The 22405-nt window shown below is 36.9% G+C and overlaps 1 protein-coding gene across 2 annotated transcripts in view; it reads right to left on the bottom strand.

The window, feature by feature from the left end:
• LTN1 (listerin E3 ubiquitin protein ligase 1) overlaps positions 1-22405 on the bottom strand; it is a 64826-nt gene that overhangs the window by 11944 nt on the left and 30477 nt on the right. The window contains exons 12-24 of one of the 2 annotated variants that reach the window (XM_030880963.2): positions 20494-20683; positions 19730-19969; positions 18737-18890; positions 17583-17727; positions 16934-17120; positions 14920-15079; positions 13879-13983; positions 8860-9002; positions 4890-5025; positions 4545-4689; positions 3416-3629; positions 2699-2936; positions 2291-2365 (exon numbers count right to left, since the gene is read on the bottom strand). In XM_030880963.2, the coding sequence (XP_030736823.2) occupies positions 2291-2365; positions 2699-2936; positions 3416-3629; positions 4545-4689; positions 4890-5025; positions 8860-9002; positions 13879-13983; positions 14920-15079; positions 16934-17120; positions 17583-17727; positions 18737-18890; positions 19730-19969; positions 20494-20683 (2132 nt within the window). The remainder of the gene's footprint in view (positions 1-2290; positions 2366-2698; positions 2937-3415; positions 3630-4544; positions 4690-4889; positions 5026-8859; positions 9003-13878; positions 13984-14919; positions 15080-16933; positions 17121-17582; positions 17728-18736; positions 18891-19729; positions 19970-20493; positions 20684-22405) is intronic. The other variant, XM_060297878.1, reaches the window with a different exon arrangement.

Here is a 22405-nt window from a genome sequence, read left to right as displayed (position 1 = left end):
CTTGGTTCTCTCCTTTCACCTCTGTGATCTTTCTTCCCTTGTGGCTTCCTACTACCAGTCCATAAACAAGTCTTCTTTAAGCTTCTACCCTTAAGTTTTTACCTTCAATACCACCATCTCATGTACCAACCCTTTTCCATTCCATACCAACCGTCACTAGATTTTACAAACAACAGCTCTCCACTTTCTACACTAACCTCCATGCACTGCTACGACTTCTGGCATGGCGTCCCCCTCTGCTTGCTTCTTCGTACAGTTTAGGCTTTATACTGTTGCCAGAATCAGCTGGTAGTATCCCATCTTCTACCAAACAATGCCCCGATTCCTAGAAAATGTCATTTTGAAGGCCCTTCATTACCCTTCCAGCTTCATCTTCCACTCTACCCTCCTTGCCTACTCCACACATATTCATTTATACTTTTATTCAACAAATGAGCACTATTTATGACTGTTTTAGGCCAAAAAACCTGGGTCTGTGAATACAGTCAGGAACAAGAGACAAAAATGTCTGCCTGCACAGAGCTTATATTCCAGTGGAAGAAGATCTAGACAATTAAAAAATACGTTAAATGGCAACTACTCAATATTCCCCAAGCATTTCCTGAACACTCATGCCTCAATGCCTTTGCACATGGTGTTCACACAACTTTTCCCTGCCCTACTAAAGTGCTCCCTAATCTGAAATGTCCAGCATAAATGTCTCTTCCTCACGAGAATGTCTTCTCTTCCTGGCACAGCAGTTGTGTCCCTCTAACATCATCCTTTTTCTTAGCACTTGTCATACACTGTCTTCTATTATAGGGTAATATCATCTAAATTAGATTATAAACTCTTTAAGAAAAATACTGTTTACCTAACACTGTATTCTCCCCTCAATGTTTAATTAATACTTTGCACAAAGGGGTGCACAATGGATTTTTGAATTGATATACTCTTTCCACAGCTCCCATGTGGCCAAAGACAGTTTTACTAAACAGTAGCAAACTGAAAATGATTTAGGAACAATTAAGAAGAGAGAGTAACTATCTCTTTGGGTGAACTCTAAATTTCATTTGTATCTCACAGATAAACTTACAAGATCTGAAGGAACATATACTCTAAATTTAGAGCTTTTGTATTGCCTCAGTCTTCTAAAGTCATTATGATGGATTATGAGAATTTAATAAAGCAAACTACAGATGGTCCCCAACTTACGATGGTTTGACTTACAATTTTTCAACTTTGCAATAGTGTGAAAGCAATAAGCAATCAATAGAAACCATACTAAGAATTTTGGTCATTTCCCAGGCTGGCGATATGCAGTACACTACTCTCTTATGATGCTGGGCAGTGGTGGCGAACTGCAGCTCCCAGTCAGCCACGCGATCACACGGGTTAACAACCAATACGCTCACAACCATTCTTACCCGCTTTTCACTTTCTGTATCCAATAAATTACATGAGATATTTAACACTTTATAAGATGGCTCTGTGTTAGATGATTTTTTTTTTTTTTGGCTGCCTTGGGTCTTCGTTGCTGCGTGCGGGCTTTCTCTAGTTGCAGTGAGCGGGGGACACTCTTCGATGCGGTGCGCAGGTTTCTCACTGCAGTGGCTTCTCTCGTGGAGCACGGGCTCTAGGCGCGCGGGCTTCAGCAGTTGTGGCGCACGGGCTTAGTTGCTCCGCGGCATGTGGGATCTTCCAGGACGAGGGCTTGAATCCGTGTCCCCTGCATTGGCAGGTGGGTTCTTAACCACTGCGCCACCAGGGAAGTCCCCGTGTTAGATGATTGTGCCCAACTGTGGGCTCATGTAAAGTGTTCTGAGGCTGAGTAGGTGAGGTTAAGCTGATGTTCGGTAGGTTAGGGGTGTCAAATGAATTTTTTAAGATTAATTAATCAATTAATTTATTTTCGGCTGTGTTGGGTCTTCGTTGCTGCGCGTGGGCTTCCTCTAGTTGCGGCAAGTGGGGGCTACTCTTTGCTGCGGTGCGTGGGCTTCTCATTGCGGTGGCTTCTCTTGTTGGGGAGCACGGGCTCCAGGCACACGGGCTCAGTAGTTGTGACTCACGGGCTCTAGAGCGCAGGCTCAGTAATTGTGGTGCACGGGCTTAGTTGCTCCACGGCATGTGGGATCTTCCCGGACCAGGGCTGGAACCCGTGTCCCCTGCATTGGCAGGCAGATCCTTAACCACTGCACCACCAGGGAAGCCCTCAAATACATTTTTGACTCAACACAATTTTCAACTTACAATGACTTTATTGGGATATAACCCCGTAAGTCAAAGAAGCTTTGTATTAAAAAAAACTTACAAGGCTGGTTCTTCTTCTTCATCTCCGTATGACTTTAGATTATCCTGATCATATTGTGGGAATTCAGGCATCAATCTGGAAGTTAGAATATTTAAATTATATTAAATGGTTCATTGTTAAATCATGCTTAAAAGCAAAAAGACCAATACTTATTCTGTAATGAGTATTTTTACTGAGTTTTTTCTGAAATAACCCATTATGGCCAGGACTATCTAAATGTAAACTGTGCATGGAGAACAGTGACCTAAAAGATCAAAAACTTGGCATCCCTGTTATTAAAATGCATAGTCAAGCTTACTCTGTTGTTGTTTTAACTGTGACTTTTTTTAATGACTAAAAGTTAAAGCTAAATATATATTCCATTTTTTTAGAACACCACGACACTGATTCAATTGAAAGAATTCTTACTTGTATAGCATGTGATAAACAGCAATTTGCACAGGCCGAGCTCTGTAAAGGAGTAATGGGGCTAATGTATTTAACAAAGTCTGGAGATACTCTGGCAAGTTTGTTTTTTGGCCAGCAACCAATCTTGCAGGGAGTTTTTGACTCAATAGCTGATCCTTTGGGATATAAGTTAATGTTTCACACATGGGCTTCAGCATTGCATTCTGAAATGATGTTTCAGATGTATCTTTGCTTTCTCCTGATGACAAAAAGGAAAGAAATATTCATACCCCAAAACAAAGTGAGTAATACAGCTTGACCCATTCACAGACAACCAAATGTTACTTAAGAAAATGAAATAAAAACTTGACAAACATTAAAGCAGTCCTAACTAGAAACATGAACTGAATATATATTTCAGATAATCTCAACTATTTAATGACTTCTATTATCTCATCCTTAAAAAAAAAAAAGACATGTGAGTTAAAAAAATCTATTCTTTTTATCTGAATTAGTATTATTTTAATTTTCAATGGTCTTCGGCTGTCTTGCCATTTTTCAATTCTTGTCTGTAAAGCAGAAGCATATACGATGCTTCTGAGATGCCAAGCTTTCTCTCTGGCTCTTTTACTATTTTGTACTGTGTGACTTAAACATCCAGAGTTGTTTTTTTTTTTTTTTTAACTTTTCAACAAGTCATTTTCAATGAATCTCACTATTATTCCCTTTTTCACTTGCCTGTAACAGTCACCAAAAGAGGTAAGAGCAAACTGTGGATGCCTGGAGAAAAAAATTCTTTCCATTCACTGATTAGATTTACAGGAAGACTGCCAGTGGTATCCAGAGTTGTGGAATCAAAAAAAGCACTGAGTTCACAGGTCAAATCACAGCTGACACAGGCAAACAGTTGTACAAGTGGAACAGAATACAATGTCTGATTCTCATTTGTTGTCTGAAGAAACAAAAATTAAATAAGTAAGCAGACTTCTAGAATACTACAAATCAAGGCAATAAAGAAAAGTCCCTTTCATTTCTCTAAACTTGAAAAGAAGCAGGTGAAATGCATAGTCTCAGAAGACATTTATATATTTTACATCAAAATAACTTCGTTTCAAAACTAAATATTAGGAATTATCGGTAGAATCAATCCATTTATTCTAAAATATTTTTTATTTCTAAAACTATGAAAGAAAATATTATCAATTACCATTTACCAAGTTGAGTACATTAAAAGCACATTTATAATCTTCTCAGGATCCCTATAGGAGCCCTAGTAATTGGGTATTGTTAAACTATTCTAAAATAAGGAAACTGAGGCTCAACTAGGTAAACTTTAATACTCTAAGCCACACAGCTGACAGCAGGCAAAGCAGAGATTCAGACAAATTCAACTCTGACTGACTTGCTATGTGACAGCCCATAAGTATTACACATCTGGTTGCTTTGGGTCATAAAAAGAACACTAATTCCCTCTGAATTTGCTTAATCTTTAATGCATTACTCTGGCAATACTGAAACAGTACATTTTAAGAATAATTTAATTAGAACCAAAAGACCTAAAAACTTGTCATGAAAAGATAAAACCTTAATGGGCTGTACTGCAAATATTATACCAGGATGAGCTAACGGAGAGAACATTTTAAAAGCAATTAGCAGATTTGTTACTGAATGATTTTGTCAGACATTAAACCTCAATCATTTTACTGATCTGTCAAGTAGTAGCTGGTGTGGAACATATCTATAAAGTGTTTAAACATTTGCAAAGGAGCTAACTACAATCATTACTTGAAGGAGATTAGCGAATAGTTCTGGTACACAGATATGCACGAAGACCCAGTAGCTGTGATGACCCAGCAGGTTAATTTACCTCCAACCAAGCCAACATGGAGCACATGATGAAGTCCCATTCACTCTCTGCCAAAGGAGATGAGCAGTATTTCAGAAATAGGGAAAGGAACCGGATTATTTCTATATTTACACCGAGTATCTCTGGACTTACTTCTGACAGATTACTGTGATAAAGACAAAAACAAAACAAAACACTGAAGAATTATATAGACATTCAATTGGAAACATTTAAATCTCATATATTTACAATAGACTGACTGAAATGTCTACCATCTTATTGCTCTACAAAACTGTGACTATAAGATACATAATCTCAGTCCACATCATAAATAGAGGGGAAAAAACTGTATAAAGTATTACCTACCAACTGAAAAGAAAAATATCTTCATGATCTTTCTTCCAGGTTATCAGAATTTTTAATATACCATGTAATAGCTCTCCATCATCTATGCTTTTGGTTTGCAGACAAGAATTGAAAATGGCGAGATGTCCAAAACCTCCTAAAGCAAAATAAAAAATTAAAAATGTTTTAAATTGTATTGCTACTATAAAAAAGAAAGTCTACTTTGAGATAGGTTAAAAACTTTCTTCAGAAGTGTCCAGGTTAAGAACCCTGAAAATTAGGGCTTACATGAAAGAGTCAACAAATGAGCTTATAAACTCCACAGGGCAGGGACCCTGTCTCCACACCCAGTGCAGAAAAGAAAGTGTGGAGGGGAAGCTGGGAAGCAAGTAAATGATACTGTGCATTAAACTAACCTATGCTACTTTTTTGTTTTCTTAAGTATAGTACTTATTCAGCATACCTACCTCTGAAAAAACAAACAAACCCTAGATAGAGTGCTAAGTTAAATAAAGTTGGAAGATAGAACATCCTATTTCATAATTCATACATTCACTCAGTAAGCATCTGCTATGTCTGGAAAGTTCTTAAGGGTTCCCTACTCTTTAGTATCCCTGGTTGCTCCTTATCCTTCAACTCTCAGCTTAAATACTGCCTCCACACTGAAATTCCCAAGTATACAAAGTATGCACCTCCTCATTTCTCTAATATCCCTTATTTGTTGCCTTTATAGCACTAATGTTTACTTGTTTGTTTATTTATTTATTTTGGGGGGAGGAGCTCTACTTTTTTATTATTAAAATTAATAATGTTATATTAGTTTCAGGTATACAACATAGCTTTTCTGATATTTTTATACATTATAAAATGATCACCACTGCAGTAAGACCAGTTACCATCCATCACCATACAAGGTTGTTAAAATATTATTGACCTTATTCCCTAGCTGTACATGTTTACTTATTTATTATCTTAATTAGAAAGTAAGCTCCGTGAAAGCAGGAACCTTGTCTGTTTTACTTACCACTAGCCTATGTCCCCCTAGCATGATGCTTGAGATCCAGAGACATTTATTTTGACTGACTAAATGAAGAAGAACAAATAAATGAGTGAATACAAGGTACACTGTTAGATGCTGGGGAGAGAAAGCTGAACAAAATCCAGTCTCTGAAGGGACTCATCCAGCAGTATTGGCAGACTTAAAAACAAATTAGAATATAATATGGACACAAACTGAGAGCCCAGAACAGGAAATCAGATTTGAGTCAGAAGAGGCTTCCTAAAGTTGGTGTGTGAACTGGGATTTATCAAAAGATCAAAGTCTGCAAGCCTAGAAAAGGGACACTCCAAGGAATGCTAAGGCACAAAGTTGTAAGAAAGTATAGTGTTCAAAATTCATGAGAATTTAGCGTGGTCAGGGTCCAGGATGGAAGCAAAAGAGGTAAAACCGGAGAAATCAGTTGCAGTAAGATTGTAAAATGTCTTATAGGCCAAACTAAGGACTTAGGTTTTTATCCTGCAGGTAAATGGGAACCAAGGAAAAAAGCAAAAATTAATTAATTAATAACAACGTAATCTTCCTTTGAAGGCTGAGGAAGAATTTTTTTAAAAAATCTTCCTGACAAAATAGAAGAGGCTCAAGTTCAATCAGAAACAACTGATTTTCTAATAACTGAAAAGCATTTCTTAGCTAATTCTGTTTTGTCACTTTGGCTGGAAGAGCAAAATTGACTGTCAAATCTTAAAAACATTCCCCTTCCTGTTGGCCTCTGCACAGCTGGGCACCTCTGGTCTGTGCGAACAGCACATAATTGTGTGGCACCGCGGTCCTGTCTCCTGCCCCTTCCCCCTCTCTGCCATCCTTCAGTTATAACCCGTGCTGGAGAAATAACCTACACCTCCATCAGGTAATCCTCTCTTCCATGCACAGTAAGTTCAACTGTATCCCTGTTCCAGAACTGCAAATCCCAACCTAATCCCACAGTTTAACTACATAAGGGAGCTCAACGGTAAAGCTTAATGCCACAAAAGTTTATTTTTGACACCGGCTGGCCCTTTGTGCTATCAAGGCAATTCTGTTTCATTATGTTCTTTGATGGACATATTCTTCTTCCACTATTTCAAACTTTCCCTACCCTTCTTAAAATCTACAATCCAGTTTTTACCTATTAAATGACCTAAAGAGACATGAAGCCATGAAGTTCCCAACCCCCTCTATACCTACATGTGCGTCCATCCTACACCTCTCCTTATCTTGTCTCCACCTATACGTGGTTGGTATCTTCTAACTGCTCTAGATCCAGCCCTACATGCCCTCCCCTCTCACCTTCTCAGTGGGAGCTATCATCAGTTATTCCGTCTCTATTTTCTATTCCCCCTCCGTCCCCACAACATGTATTTCCCCTTTGACCTTGTGTTCATCTCCAGCTTTCACCTCTTTCAACGTCCCTTTCTGCCAAACACGCAGAACAGACTATCTGCTCCCATTTTCTCACCACTATTCATTCCAACAATGCCAAAGCCAATGGCTGAACTGTGGCATTTAACGGGTGATGAATATTACCTAAAACTCTGCTTTTGCTTATCTTTTTTTATCTTTAGTCCTTATTCTCAAATGTGCCTCCATCCACATACCTATTAAATCTATGTACTGGTGTTCCCTTGATGTTCTTTTCACTCTTCACTCTCCCTAAACAAGCTCATACTCATTTACAGGTTATACTATCACCTACATGACATGAACTTTGAAAGCAGTATTTCCATCCAGCCAATAGTCTATTGCTTACTGACAATCTCCATTTTAGTATTTATTCCAAAGACCCCTTAACCTAATGTGTCTGAAACTCAACATTAGCTCCCTGTATACTCCTTCCCCATGCTCCTTCCAATACTCAAGTCTCCTATAGGGTTTCCTATAAGGCCTAAAGGTACTTCCATATACCCAATCCAGAAATATAATCACAGAACCCCATCAATTCTACTTCCTGCATCTTTCATTTCCATCTCTTTTCCATCTGTGCCTTGATTCAAGCTCTCTTATCTCTCATCATGATTATTCCCATAGCTCTCTACCTAGTCTTCTGCCCCTAATCTCTCTTCTCTCACATTCACCCTTCACACAGTTGTCAAAATAATCTTTCTAACGTAAATGTGATAGTCTTACTACCTTCCTATCTAACTTGGGCCAATAGCTCCTTACCTCCTACCACTTAAAGTCCAAACTCCATAACTGACAAAACTAGGCCTTTATGATCTGTTCTTCAAAAATCCATATTCTTGTGAACCCTAACAGCTCTGTCCCCAACTTTCTACCTTAAATGCCAACCAAAATGAACTATCTACATTCTCCTATGTTTTTGTGTACCTGGAATACCTTTCCCAGTCATGTCCATACGGAAAACTATCTTTCATCACTCCATTGAAATATTTCTCTTTGTGAAATAGCCAGAACACCTCAAAGCAAAGTGGAAAACTCCTTTTCTGCACTTCCACACATATGACATCTTTTTGCTACGTCAGTTATCATACAACTTTATGTCTACCTTCTCTACAAAAGGAACTGCCACATAGCCAGGGTCAGTAAGTGCTTGTTAAATTAATAAGCAAATGAACTAATAGAGTACAGAATGTCCGAAAAGTTTAAAACATAACAAAAGCTGTTCCCTCTTTTGCCTTTGTAAGTTCAATCACTGGTTGACTAGGGAGAGATGACGCACAGCTAAAATAAGCTATACATGGAAAAGAAATGATTAGAGGATATCTGTGGTTATGAATCTTCCCGTAAGGCAGCAGCATTTCTGACCTGCAAAATGGTAACAGCCACTCTCCAATGACACTCGTCCTACTGAGTCAACTTGTTATATAGCAAAAGTATAAACTAGGAAAAAAATTAACTATAATTCATCTCTGCTAGATTTGGATTTAGATATTAAGAAACACTTCTTTCATCTCAAGCAATAATTAGTGAAATATTTATTACCAAGCAACTAACCATTAATACTGCAAACATCTTCCTTGGTCCAGGCCAAAAGGGCAGGTATACATTGAGCAATGAATTCTTTCTTGTCTTCTTTTGACAAAAATGGACAGAGACTTTGAATGGTATGCATATTACCTTCTGTTAGTGGAAAAAAACTGTTTAAAGAACAAAAAAAAGGTATGAATTATATTTATCCTAAATAGTTATTTCAGAAAATTCTTCTTATTCAGACTATTCAGAAAGACTAGTATTTCCACTATATAAAATAATTGTAGAGAAAAAAAAGAAACTAGGAAAGAGACTGACACTTGCTGAGTCTGGATGACGAACTGTGGATAATTATTTTTTGCTGCTTCTTTCTCTTTTTCACATGTTTCTAATTTTTAAAATAACTTTCACCATGTATAATTTTTTAAAATTATACATGATTATGCTCTCTTTAAGAGTCTACTGATTCAATTTAAAGAGTACCAGTTGCATGTTGTTTGTATGAACCGATATTCATATATGTGCATATATAGTTGGGTTTTATTTACCTATGTTTTGTATTATTTGCCACTTATATACTTTGTAGATTGTTTTTTATATCTTTATTGGAGTATAATTGTTTTACAACGTTGTGTTAGTTTCTGTTGTACAACTAAGTGAATCAGCTATACATATACATATATCCCCATATCCCCTCCCTCTTGAGCCTCCCTCCCATCCTCCCTGGACCAGGGAAGTCCATTCTTTCCACTTTAAAGCTATATAACTAGATTAAAAACAAAACCAGGGACTTCCCTTGTGGCGCAGTGATTAAAGATCTGCCTGCCAATGCAGGGGACACGGGTTCGAGCCCGGGTCCGGGAAGATCCCACGTGCCGCGGAGCAACTAAGCCGGTGCAACACAGCTACTGAGCCTGCGCTCTAGAGCCCGTGAGCCACAACTACAGAGCCCGCGTGCCACAACTACTGAAGCCCGAGTGCCTAGAGCCCGTGTTCTGCAAAAAGAGAAGCCACTGCAATGAGAAGCCTGCGCACCGCAAGGAAGAGTAGCCCCCGCTCACCGCAACTACGGAAAGCCCATGCGCAGCAATGAAGACCCAACGCAGCCAAAAATAAATTAAAAAAGAAACCCCCCAATATTCCACACTATCATAATTTAACTATTTCCCTGTTAGTGGACATTTAGGTTTTTCCCCCAAAATTTTTGCTCTTACAAATAATGCTGTAATAACTGTCTTCGAGCAGATACTATTCTGCATATGTGCAAATACCTCTTCAGGCTAGATTCCTGGAAGTAGAATTGCAAAATCAAAGGATTTGAGTGTATTATATTTTGATAATTTCAAGTTGCTTTTCAAAAAAGCATAATCAATTTACATTTTCACTAAAAATGTACAAGCTTGGTTTGCTACACACTTAATGACTCTTTTAATTCCTGGCAATACGGTAGATAAAATGTACTACTTTTAATTTGTATTTCTTTCGTATTTCACATTTCATAAATGAATTATCTTTGCCTATTTCACCTATGAATTACCTGTTCAAGTCCTAGACACATTCTTCAATTTGAATAGTTTTATTAATAGAAGCTATTTATATATTATGAATATTAATTCTTTATTAATTTGCAAGTGTTTTCTTCCATTTTGCGACCTGCCCTTTAACCTTTGCTTACTGTACTTTTATCATACAGAAGTTTTCTTTTTAAATTGTGGTAAAGTACACATTATGTAAAATTTACCATATTAAAGTGTACAGTTCAGCAGTGTTATGTTCATTCACATGGTTGTGCAACCAATCCCCAGAACATTTTCATTCACAAAACTGAAACTCTATCCATTAATTAAGAACTCTCCATCTCCCTTCCCTTCAGCCCCTGACAACCATCATTCTACTTTGTCTCTATGAATTTGACTATGCTACGTACCTCATATAAGTGGAATCATACAGTATTTGTCTTTTTGTGACTGTTTTATTTCACTGAGCTTATGTCCTCAAGGTTCATCCACATTTTTTTTAACATCTTTATTCGAGTATAATTGCTCTACAATGGTGTTAGTTTCTGCTGTATAACAAAGTGAACCAGCCATACATATACAAATATCCCCGTATCTCCTCCCTCTGGCGTCTCCCGCCCACCCTCCCCATCCACATTTTAACATGTCAGAATTTCCTTCCTTTTTAAGGCAGAATAATATTCCACTATATCCATTATATGTATATACCACATTTTTGTTTATCCATTTATCTGCTGATGGGCACAAAGGTTTTTGTTTTTACAAAATCAGGTATCTATTGTTTCTTTTATGGATTCTGGGTTTGTGCTTTGCTTAAGATCTTCCCCATGCCAAGATTATACAGTCTCATTTTCCCCTAATACTTTTATAGGTCTGTTCTTTACATTTAGTTTTCATCTGGGCTTTACTTTTATGTATAATGTAAGGGAGTGGGTCTCACAATTTTTTTCAAACACATGTCCAATTTTCCTAATGTCATTTATTATTGACTCATCTCACTGATTTGAAAGACCACCTGTATCAAAAACTAAATTTTCATATATGTGTGGACTGGTTTCTGGACTCTATTTTGATCCAGTGATCTGCGTGTTCACCAATTTCATAGTGCTTAATTATTATTTTGGTAGGGCAAGTCCTTTTCACTTTTCTCTTTCATAAATGTCCCAGCTATTCTTAAGCATTTTCTTCCTTCAAATGCATACTATGTTTAGAACAGTTTGTCAAGTTTTTCAAAAAATGGTGCTGAAATTTTGATTGACATTACACTGAAATTATAGATACAACAATTTTTATAATGTATCTTCCCACCTTCTTTTGTGATCTTAAGTTTTACAATTTTAAATTTTTGTTAAATTTATTTCTGGGTATTTACAGTTTTGTTGTCATTGTGAACAGAATTTCTTTTTTCCTATGCCCTTTTTTAACTGATTATTACTGGTGAATAAGAAAGATATTGACTTCTGTATGTCAAGTATATGTCCATCTCATTTGCAATTACTTTTAATAGTTATTTAGTTAATTCCCTATGACTTTTATAATCAGAAAAATATTAAAAATTATGCTGAATAAAAAAAGCTAACATCAGGACTTCCCTGGTGGCAGTGGTTAAGAATCTGCCTGTCAATGCAGGGCACACGGGTTTGACCCCTGGTCCAGGAAGATCCCACATGCCGTGGAGCAACTAAGCCCGTGTGCCACAACTACTGAGCCTGCGCTCTAGAGCCCGCGAGCCACACCTACTGAAGCCCACGCACCTAGAGCCCGTGCTCTGCAAAAAGAGAAGCCACTGCAATAAGAAGCCCACGCACCACAATGCAGAGTAGCCCCCGCTCCCCACAACTAGAAAAAGCCCACGCACAGCAACGGAGGCCCAACGTAGCCAAAAATAAATTAAATTACTTAAAAAAAAAGCTAACATCAAAAGATCATATGCTATATGACTCTGTTTATATAACATTCCCAAATGATAAAATTATATAGAGAACAGATTATTGTTTGCCAGAGGTGAGGAGAATGGTAAGAGGGGAGGTGGCTGAGGCAAGAAAGGGTAACATAGGGGATCCTTATGATAAAACTATTCTGTAGCTTGTAATGTGGTGGTGGTAACCCACACAGAACACACACACAAACACGTGAGTGCAAGTAAACTTGGTCAGTGAATTGTATCAATGCTATTCTCTTGGTTGTGAAATTGTACTAAAGTTATACAAACTGGTACCACTGGAAGAAACTGAATGAAAGGTACACAGAATTTCTTTGTATTTTTTATAATTGCATGTGAACCTATAATCCACATTAATAACTGAACTCAAAATAATATATTTAGGACTTCCCTGGTGGCACAGTGGTTAAGAATCCACCTGCCAATGCAGAGGACACAGGTTCGAGCCCTGGTCCGGGAAGATCCCACATGCCGCGGAGCAACTAAGCCCATGTGCCACAACTACTGAGCCCACGCTCTAGAGCCGGCGAGCCACACCTACTGAGCCCACGTGCCACAACTACTGAAGCCTGTGCACCTAGACCTGTTTTCTGCAAAAAGAGAAGTCACCACAATGAGAAGCCTGTGCACCACAATGAAGGGTAGCCCATGCTCATCACCAACTAGAGAAAGCCTGCGTGCAGCAACAAAAACCCAATGCAGCCAAATAAATAAATTTATATATATATAAATTCTTCTAAAATATAGTTTTAAATTTTTAAATAAGATTAAAAATATCAAAATTTAGCTTACAACTCTACTGCACCAGAATACATACACACACACACACACACACACACATAATTTCTGAATTCTTCTTGGTAAATCAGTAAATTCAAAATGCCTCTTGGTAAATTTCAGCTAGATGTTTAACCCGAATGTTCAGCTTCTCTAGTATGATCTACTCTAGTACATCTCTAGTATGTCCAACCTCACTATTTGTCTTAAGAACACATTTATTGCGTTTTTAGAATATTCTTCAATAGGATGATCCTTATTTAAGAGTAAGTAACCTTTTTTTTAATTTAGTTCTTTTAATTTATTTTTTATTGAAGTACAGTTGAATTACAATGTTGTGTTTATTACTGCTGTTCAGCAAAATGACTCAGTTATACATATATATACATTCTTTTCATATTCTTTTCCATTATGGCTTATCACAGGATATTGAATAAAGTTAAGAGTAAGTAACTTTCCTTATCATTTCCATTTAGAAAATAAAATGATGCAAGAAGGATAGGGAAGGGGAAAAGATAGATTTTACCAGAGAGATTTCTGGGGAAAATAGAACATGTTTATAAAATGTTAATTATTTAAAGCACGTATAAAATTCCTCAACAAAATGTTATAAGGTTAAAAATGCTTATTAAAAAAAAGACGTGTCGCAACCTAATGCAATTTAAATTGTTAAGTCTCATTTTCTTTAATTTCCTCATTTCCTAAGTCTTGTTTTCCTGACTCATTAGAGACTGTTTGTTAGTTTGGGGTTGCCAAAGTGACCACTCATAATAAATTTCAAAGTAAAAGTATTTTCAATAAGAATACCCTTCTTTTCTCCTATAATGCCGTTTTACTTCATCAGATGAAACACTTCGGGAAAGGATCAACTTAGCAATAATAAGAGACCAAAGGGTGCCATTTTCCCTGGATCTAAAAGAGGAAAAAAAATTCCGTTTTTAAAGTGTACTTAAGAGTTTTAAACAATGCTTACCTGGATTCCTTATACAGAACTAAATAAATCACCTTGTAAGGGTATCAATTCACACAGCACTTCTGCACCCAAACAACTGTTGTTACCAAAAGGATTGGGAACTTAACTTCTGAAACTCCTTTACAGCTGATATTGAGCTCTCATCCAAGGCAATCCCAAAGCCCCTCAAGTTCCAATAGGGGAGATGACCTTAAAGATTAAGCTTGAGGACCAGAGGTTGCAGCTGGAAAGAGGACATATCCCAGAGGACACCGAGGATTGTTGAAGTTGAGAAAGCAAGGAGGTATTGATATCCACTGAGGAAAGTTCTGAGTGTCAAGTATGTAGAGTGGGACTGGAAAGGAAGACCTGTTCAGCCTGGGGCCTCTGATACTGCAAAGCATACGAAAAATACTACAGGCAAGTGAAAAACTCTTCAAGAGAGCAGTTCAACACAGTAATTTCAATGAGCTAACCATCAAACTGCTATAACCTCTACAATAACTCTGTTTTCATACCTACTTCCTCGTCTAGGGGAGAGGGTGTTGTGGTTATGATATTAAGACACACCTGCAACAACATGCAAGGTAAAAGGTTAAATTTAGAATAGTGGAAGGATGGGTTACATATGTCAAATTAAAATAACTTCTACAGGATTGTCATCTGGCCCTTGAATGTATTTATGGATTTAATAACACAGGCAAAGTCCAAATATCTCACCAGAAGAGTAAATCAAGTACTTAGTATCCACAAAGTATTTATCATTAAGAATTGGGATTAATTTAGATAAACTCTCTGATTCAAAGATTAGCATGAAGTGGGCTTACATTTTAAAGACACAAGCCATAAACTAGCAAAACAGTCATAAAAAAATGGAAATTGAAAGAGATTCTTACCTGTTAAATAACAGCTGTAAAAGGCCAGAAGTATTACCAAGTCCACATAAGTTATCATATGTAATATTCATTTTTTGAAGCATTTCACAAAATCCAGTTAGAAAAATAGGTGGATTGTCTAATTCTTCATACCACTGCAATGAATAGAGCAGTTCTGCAACTAACAGAATGGACAACACATTATTGAGTATACTTTGTGAACAGACCTTTGAACTGTTTTCACTTGTCCCCCCCATTCCCTAACATTGTTATGCCCACTAATTTCAAAATATCTATGAACTGGGACTTCCCTGGTGGTCCAGTGGTTAAGACTCTGCACTTCCAATGCAGGGGTCACTGGTTTGATCCGTGGTCGGGGAACTAAGATCCCACATGCTACGTAGCGCAATCAAGCAATCAATAATCTGTGAACTGATTTTCCACTATTTGATGTTCAAGTACGGGGAACTAAGATCCCACATGCCGCATAGCACAGCCAATCAATCAATCAATCAATATCTATGAACTGATTTTCAACTATTTGATGTTCAACTATAATGAAAGCTGAGAATACCTAATACAAAATATCACTCCTCTCCCAAACATTACTTGGTCCCTTTTCTGATTAGTTAAGAATGTGACAGTAACCTAAGTTATCAGAGAGAGATACTGGAAGAATCTTCCTACTATTTTTGCCACAAATGATAAGAAGTTGCATCCAGGATAAACAACTAAGTGACCCAAGACCTGAGAAGTTCAAGTCAATGTGTTAAGAAATGGGAGAGGGGCTTCCCTGGTGGCGCAGTGGTTGAGAGTCCGCCTGCCAATGCAGGGGACACGGGTTCATGCCCCGGTCCGGGAAGATCCCACATGCTGCGGAGCGGCTGGGCCCGTGAACCATGGCCGCTGAGCCTGCGCGTCCGGAGCCTGTGCTCTGCAACGGGACAGGCCAAAACAGTGAGAGGCCCGCGTACCGCAAAAAAAAAAAAAAGAAAAAAGAAATGGGAGAGAGCACGATCTAGTACACAGGGCATGGGCCTAGGTGACAGACTAGTCTGGATTCAAATGAGCTGCACACATCGTTATCAGCTAGGATAATACAAATCTACCTCACGGGACTACTGTGAGAAGTAAATGACCAAGTATCACAAAACCTGGCATGTCACAGGTTTTCAATACATAATTAGTCACAACTCTCTTTTATAAAGCCAGGTATGGATTTTGGAGTTAGAAGACTTGAAACCTGGTTCAAAAATCAAATCCCATCCCTTGCAAGTTCCAGATAAGAAAAACAACAAAAATTATTACTCTAATTTCCATTGTTGTTTTTGGACAGATTCACTCTATGAGTAAAGTAAAGAGCAGGCTAATCTCCTCGACCTCAACTGCACGTGGAGTTCGCTCACCACGAGAGGTGTTCCAGCTTTCTTCCACAGAGCACAATATTCTCCTCTGCTAGTAACTGTACTCAGCTGAGGGCTCACAATCAAAACTGATACAGGAATTATGCAAGTCCTTTCAGGCCATTTTGTACAGGTCACACTGCTACCTACAATTCTACACCATTTCCTGGAATGGGGGAATTTTTAAATCCTTTTGAAATTCAACATTTGAAGCTCCACTTGCTGGGAAAAAAAATTATTGCCCTATACAAAGGTAGATTGATTCAAAGTTAATTGAAAATTCAGAATCCTTGATGAAACACAAGACTCACTTAACCATTTTCTTTAGGGTTATGTGCCATAGGATGCGCTTATATTGATGTCATGCCAACTAGAGTAACATCTTATATCAAATTTTGCTCTATTGCTAACAAGACTACAGCAAGATATTCAGTATGATTCCATTTGATTTGCAATTTAACATTCATCTCTTAAGTGTCCTCAAGTTTCTCATTGCTAAAATAATTAAAAGGAGCTGAGGATTTTTGATTCTTTAAAGATTTAGATTGAAGTATAATCAAAATTATTTCAAAATTACATTTTAATTACTTCAAGGTTTATATGTATTTATCTGAATGCTCATATATACTTACTTATTTTCTCAAGCTCATTATTTTCTAGGACTATTTCCTTTTTCAGTGCAACTAATATCATTTTGCTCAATAATGCTGAAGTACACAAATGGCTGGGAAGTTTCTTTGTATCTTGTTCTTTAAAATCTGTTTTGAAACACTCATAATTCAAACTCAGTCTTCCTTCTAAAAGAGGTCTATGCAACCACTATAAAAAAAGAATACATTAAATTATACACAAAAGCATTCAATAGTTCAATTAATTACTACTTCTGCAATTAAGAAGGGAACAAAAATAAAGTTATTAAAATATCTTCAAAATGTTATTAGAATAACTTCAAAAATGAAGCTATTGCTAGTTTACTAGTAAAACCACAGAAGCCTAGAAGTTTGGTTTCTACGAACAGAAATTATCAACGTGTGTGTTTCTTTAGGATTCCTTCAGGACAGAACAAGGTCTTATTTACCTTGTACCATGGCAACTGCCAAGTGTCAACTGGTAACTTGCAAACAGCAAACACCCAACACAGGAGCATTCAAAGGCAGAAACGCAAAGTAAGATACTCATTTCATTTACTTTTTTTCTTCCCCAGAATAAAATTAAAATATTTAAGCTTGCATGAAATCCAAACTTCAGAATAAAATAAGTACTCTCCAATCTCAAACATACCTGCATAGGAAGAGACTGTCTCATCTTTTCCCATTCGCTGTTGTCTGGCATTACACTTCCAATATAAACTCCCAGAAGATAAGTATCTTCACTCTCTAGAAGCGCATTTAGCAAATCATCAACAGCAGACAAGAGGACCTGAAGACTGAAAATAATGCAAATAACTTAACCACTACAGTTATGTTATAACCAATTTGAATACCCTGGTATACATTAAATACCCTACGGAAGATAGGGTATTTAATGAACAAAAAAGACAATTCAAAATAAAAGTAAATCGTCTCTCTCTCCACCCTCCCCTCGTGACTTACACACAATCAAACAGGGGATTTTATCCAACATTTTATAATTGAAATCAAGTGCTGCTGCTAGTTCAGAAAGAAGGTGAATGACCTATTTCAGATCAGATATTTCTGAAATATAGCTACTTTATTCCATTAAAAGAGTATGATAATCAGAAAAAGATTTAACCCAACCCCAGTAGCTCTGGATGCATTCTCTTAGTTTTCATTTTTATATATGGATTTAGGCATGAAATGTGAAATACATCTGCAATTCAACGCCTTACAACAGTGGCTACCAGACTCTCCCAAAAAATAAACAATGAAGGACAATCATTGTCCGTGGTGGCCATAAGAGTTTACGGTTACAATCCATACCAGCCTAAGACACAGGACAGCACCCCTATCACATCACTAACCATAAATTATTATGGTCAAAACAAATCACTCTCCAATTAATTGAGCTTAAATGCATGATCATTAAAACAAAATCCTTTTGAAAAAATCTGTTTGGATCTTCCCTTAGAATCCTGTAGATTTCTTACATAACAAGTCTTTTTTTTTTTTTTTTTTTTTGCGGTACGCGGGCGTCTCACTGTTGTGGCCTCTCCCGTTGCGGAGCACAGGCTCCAGACACGCAGGCTCAGCGGCCATGGTTCACGGGCCCAGATGCTCCGCGGCATGTGGGATTTTCCCGGACCAGGGCACGAACCCGCGTCCCCTGCATCGGCAGGTGGACTCTCAACCACTGTGCCACCAGGTAAGCCCAACAAGTCATTTTTCATAGGCATTCACACTAATCATGGAACCTTATTAAGGACAATGATCAATTACTAAAGAGACACTCTGCAACTGAGCACAAAAAAAGGTTACCTTGTGATATCCAATGATGAAGACTGAACTTGGTTTTTCAGCCACAGAGCAGATAAACGTAGGAAGGTACTCTGTTTATATGTGTCGCCAGTTTGATGGACCAATAAATTCACACCAGAGAGCCAAGTATTTTTCAGTTTACTGATAAGAAAGTCTAAAATCAAGATGTCAACAGTGATTCATAATCCCTATGAAGTAACTATAATCAGTACAAAATGTCTGAAAGAACTCATTGCAGATCTGAGATTTGTAAGGTACCATTAAGAAAACATAAAATTACTATTCAACAGCTAAAACAAAATAACTATGTCATAAATACACAATAATGTAAGCTAACTCATGCCATATAAATGTAAAAATGCTAAGATTTTTAAAGTCAGCTTTTTTCTGCTCTGAACTTATTTATAAGAGAGTTGACCTTTTGGAGATATAAAAAATATTATACCATTTTCAAATAGAAAAGTTAGTATTAAAGAAAGGGTTGGGGAGGAGGCTTTTCCATTAAAACCTTTTTTTTTTTAAGAGTATTTTTTACATTCCTTTCACAAATAAGTCTGAATTAACATATAAGACAGGAATATAGTCCTTAAAAAGGGAATCTCAATTTCATTTTACTATACACCAAGATTGAATGTCTTTAACTGTAAGAGAAGAAGGTATTAATGTCCCCCTTTATAAATATGGAAACTGAGGCAACAAGAAATTAAGCAACTTGTGAGAGCTACTGAGTGAAGGAGCTAAGATGCTAACTCACCTATCATGGCCCCTTTCAAAACCGTTTCCTTGATATCAAGTAAAAACTTTAGACATAATGTCTACATACACCTTTAACTTGGTTTCTAAAGCTGAAAGTGTTTAAGATTTGTAGTCCTTTACTCAAAATGCTTTCAAAGTTCAAACACATTATGATTCAATTAATAAAGCCTGGGCACTTACACTATGAAGATCAGAGCCGGAGATTCCCAACAAAACATTTGAGCAGTAGGCTATTACCTGGCAAATGTGTTTTTTCTTTGCTCTCAGCACACAACTGAAAGAGAGTTAACAATAAATCTTCAGATGATGGCATTAGCAAGCATCCTTTTGCTGAGCTGAAATAGTTATAGGCCACATCACAGATAAAAGACACTGATGAGTCATTATTTTCAGCTTCTGACAATTTCTTTGCTTTGGATAAAGTTTCATGAAGTTTAACAATAATTCTTTCAACATATACTTCTCCAATCAAGTAATCTACAGAAAAAAATTCAAACAGACAAAATACAAGAAATATTAACAGTGTGTTTTCCTTTTTTTAATCTTTGTTTTTAATTTTTTAACCAATGTATTTTAACACTTTACTTGGGGTTAACATTCCATCTTGGTCTCGCCATGTGTTGTTTTTTTTTAAAAAAGTTGCTTATGTTTTATATAAAAGAAAATCACATCAACAAATCAATCTGTTCCCCACACATAAAAGCCCTCACATTAAAAAAAGCTATTTTAAATTAAGTAAAAAAGCAATGCTAGACAAAATTAGAGTGAATGGCTAAATTCAAAACCCTTTAAAATATAAAACTAAAAGTATTAAATATCTTCCAAGTCATGTTACAGAGATTTATAAACATTTAGGGTGCTTACAAAATTCAGATATTTGAGTGAACTAAATCTTGTTATTCTCAACTAATATTATGCAAACTGAGCAGCATGGAATCCTCCCAAAAGGTGAAAAAACTACTCCCTCCCTACTAAAAAACAAAAGCCATATTTTTACCTACCATTTTTAACATGTTGGGATAATACCAAGCTTAAAAGAGACCATCTTTCTGAGAAGTAAGATTCAGAAGGTACTGTGGATTCCAAGTCCTTATTACAAAGATGATCTGCCAAGGTTACCAATTTCTCGCCAAGGATATCTCCTTTTAGCCAAGGAGTTACTAAAGCATGTTTATCTGAACTAGAACATGCCTAAAACCATAAAATTAAAGCAAAGATTAGAAGCAAGATCAAAAAGTAGACTTGCCAAAATATTACTTGTACCATATTACCTCCTTTCATCATCGTGGCCTCAACATCGTCCCCCATGCCTCCTCCTCAAGTTCTAAGAAGGCTGGTATCTTCCCTATTCCCCACTAAGCCTTGCTTATGTATGCTTCCATGCTTTGTTCATTCTATCTTCCCAACCATAAATATTCCCCTTCTTCTTTATTTATGAAAATCACATCCATTATTTGAGATTTAGTATAAATCCCACCTGCTTTGTGAAGTCTCCCCCATCCATGCCAGCCCATACTCATCATTGCTTTTCTCTGAATCTCTAGAGCACTCACTAGGTTGTATTATTATTTATAATGTTTCATCTGTGTATGTGTTATTTCCAATGAAACTGTAAGTTCCTTGAGAGCAGAGACTGTCTTAAACTTCTTTGATACCTGCTATCAACACTGCAGATATATTCAATGAATAATGAATGAACTTTAAAGACAGATTTTAAAATGCTCTACAAATATTAAATTTTTGTTCATTAATTTTGCTAAAGAACAATTAACATATAATAGTGGTAAATTACTTCAATATGAACAATGGGACTTATCATTTGCCCAAATTTTCTGAAATAGTTACTGGGGTAGATAGCTGACAGCAACTGGTTTATTTTCGTGGGGTGGGGAAGCAAGGAAAAAAACTGTAAATCCACCCCCAAAAGCATGGTGATCCATGTTCCCAGAGCTTCTTTTGGTTTAAGGGCTGAGAAGAAAGGAATTTGCAACTTGGCTCATTTCAAAGCAATCTGGAAAAAAAAAAAAAAATCCAAGTGCAGATTGGGTAGTGCCCCCAAAACTGTTTTATCTCCTTATTTAAAAAATTGTAGGTAATGAGAGCTTCTATTTTAGTCCAAGCTTTACCACTATTCTGGCTTTATGACCTTAGACAAAGCTCTTAACCAAAGCTCTTAACCAACCTGGGCCTATTTCCTAATTTGAAAAATGAAGGTTAACTTAGAAAATCTCTAAGGTTCTTTCTGGTTACAAAAGTCAAGTTTGTTTTTAAGGAAGCTGACTTTAGGACTCTGCTCATAAAGTATGATGTTGCATAAAAACAAGAAAAACTAGAACTTAGATGGCTATAATATTGGCTTTCCTACGATAGCTTACCAAATAAAACCAATCTATTTTATAGAATCCTACAGAATCCAAAAAGCAAACTTCTGAATAAAATGTCTCTCAGGTTAATAAGACATGAAGTCCAACTTCTCAATGTTTTAACATATCCACAGAAAGAATCTAACAGGGGTTAGGGAGACTAGTTAGTCACAGAAGTACAGGAAGCAAACACTGGCTATGAACTTCCAAACACTGCCCAGGAAGAGTCTTCCAAACAGATGTACCTGAACTACAGATGTACCTGAACCTGGCAGGTACATTCCTAAGTTGGAAATGGATATATCCATCTTTATCTTATCAAATTATTAACTATATACTTTTGCTCTGATTCTAGACTTATCAAGCAGCTTTCTCATAATCTGGCTTTTCACGTAGCCTGCCTATAGGGAGAGGAGGTACTGAATAAAGTAATTCAAAATGGTGTGCCAGTAAGTTATATTTCCCATTGAAAAAGAGTAAATTAATACTCTGTATTTATTTTGTAAAAATAAACTATTGGGGGAAATAGGGAGTTATTGTTTAATGGGTA

This window comes from Globicephala melas, chromosome 4 (assembly GCF_963455315.2).
Source record: "Globicephala melas chromosome 4, mGloMel1.2, whole genome shotgun sequence".
Classification (NCBI taxonomy): Eukaryota; Metazoa; Chordata; class Mammalia; order Artiodactyla; family Delphinidae; genus Globicephala; species Globicephala melas.
The sequence above is the reverse complement of the archived record's forward strand: the minus strand, read 5'-3'. Positions and strand labels throughout refer to the sequence as shown.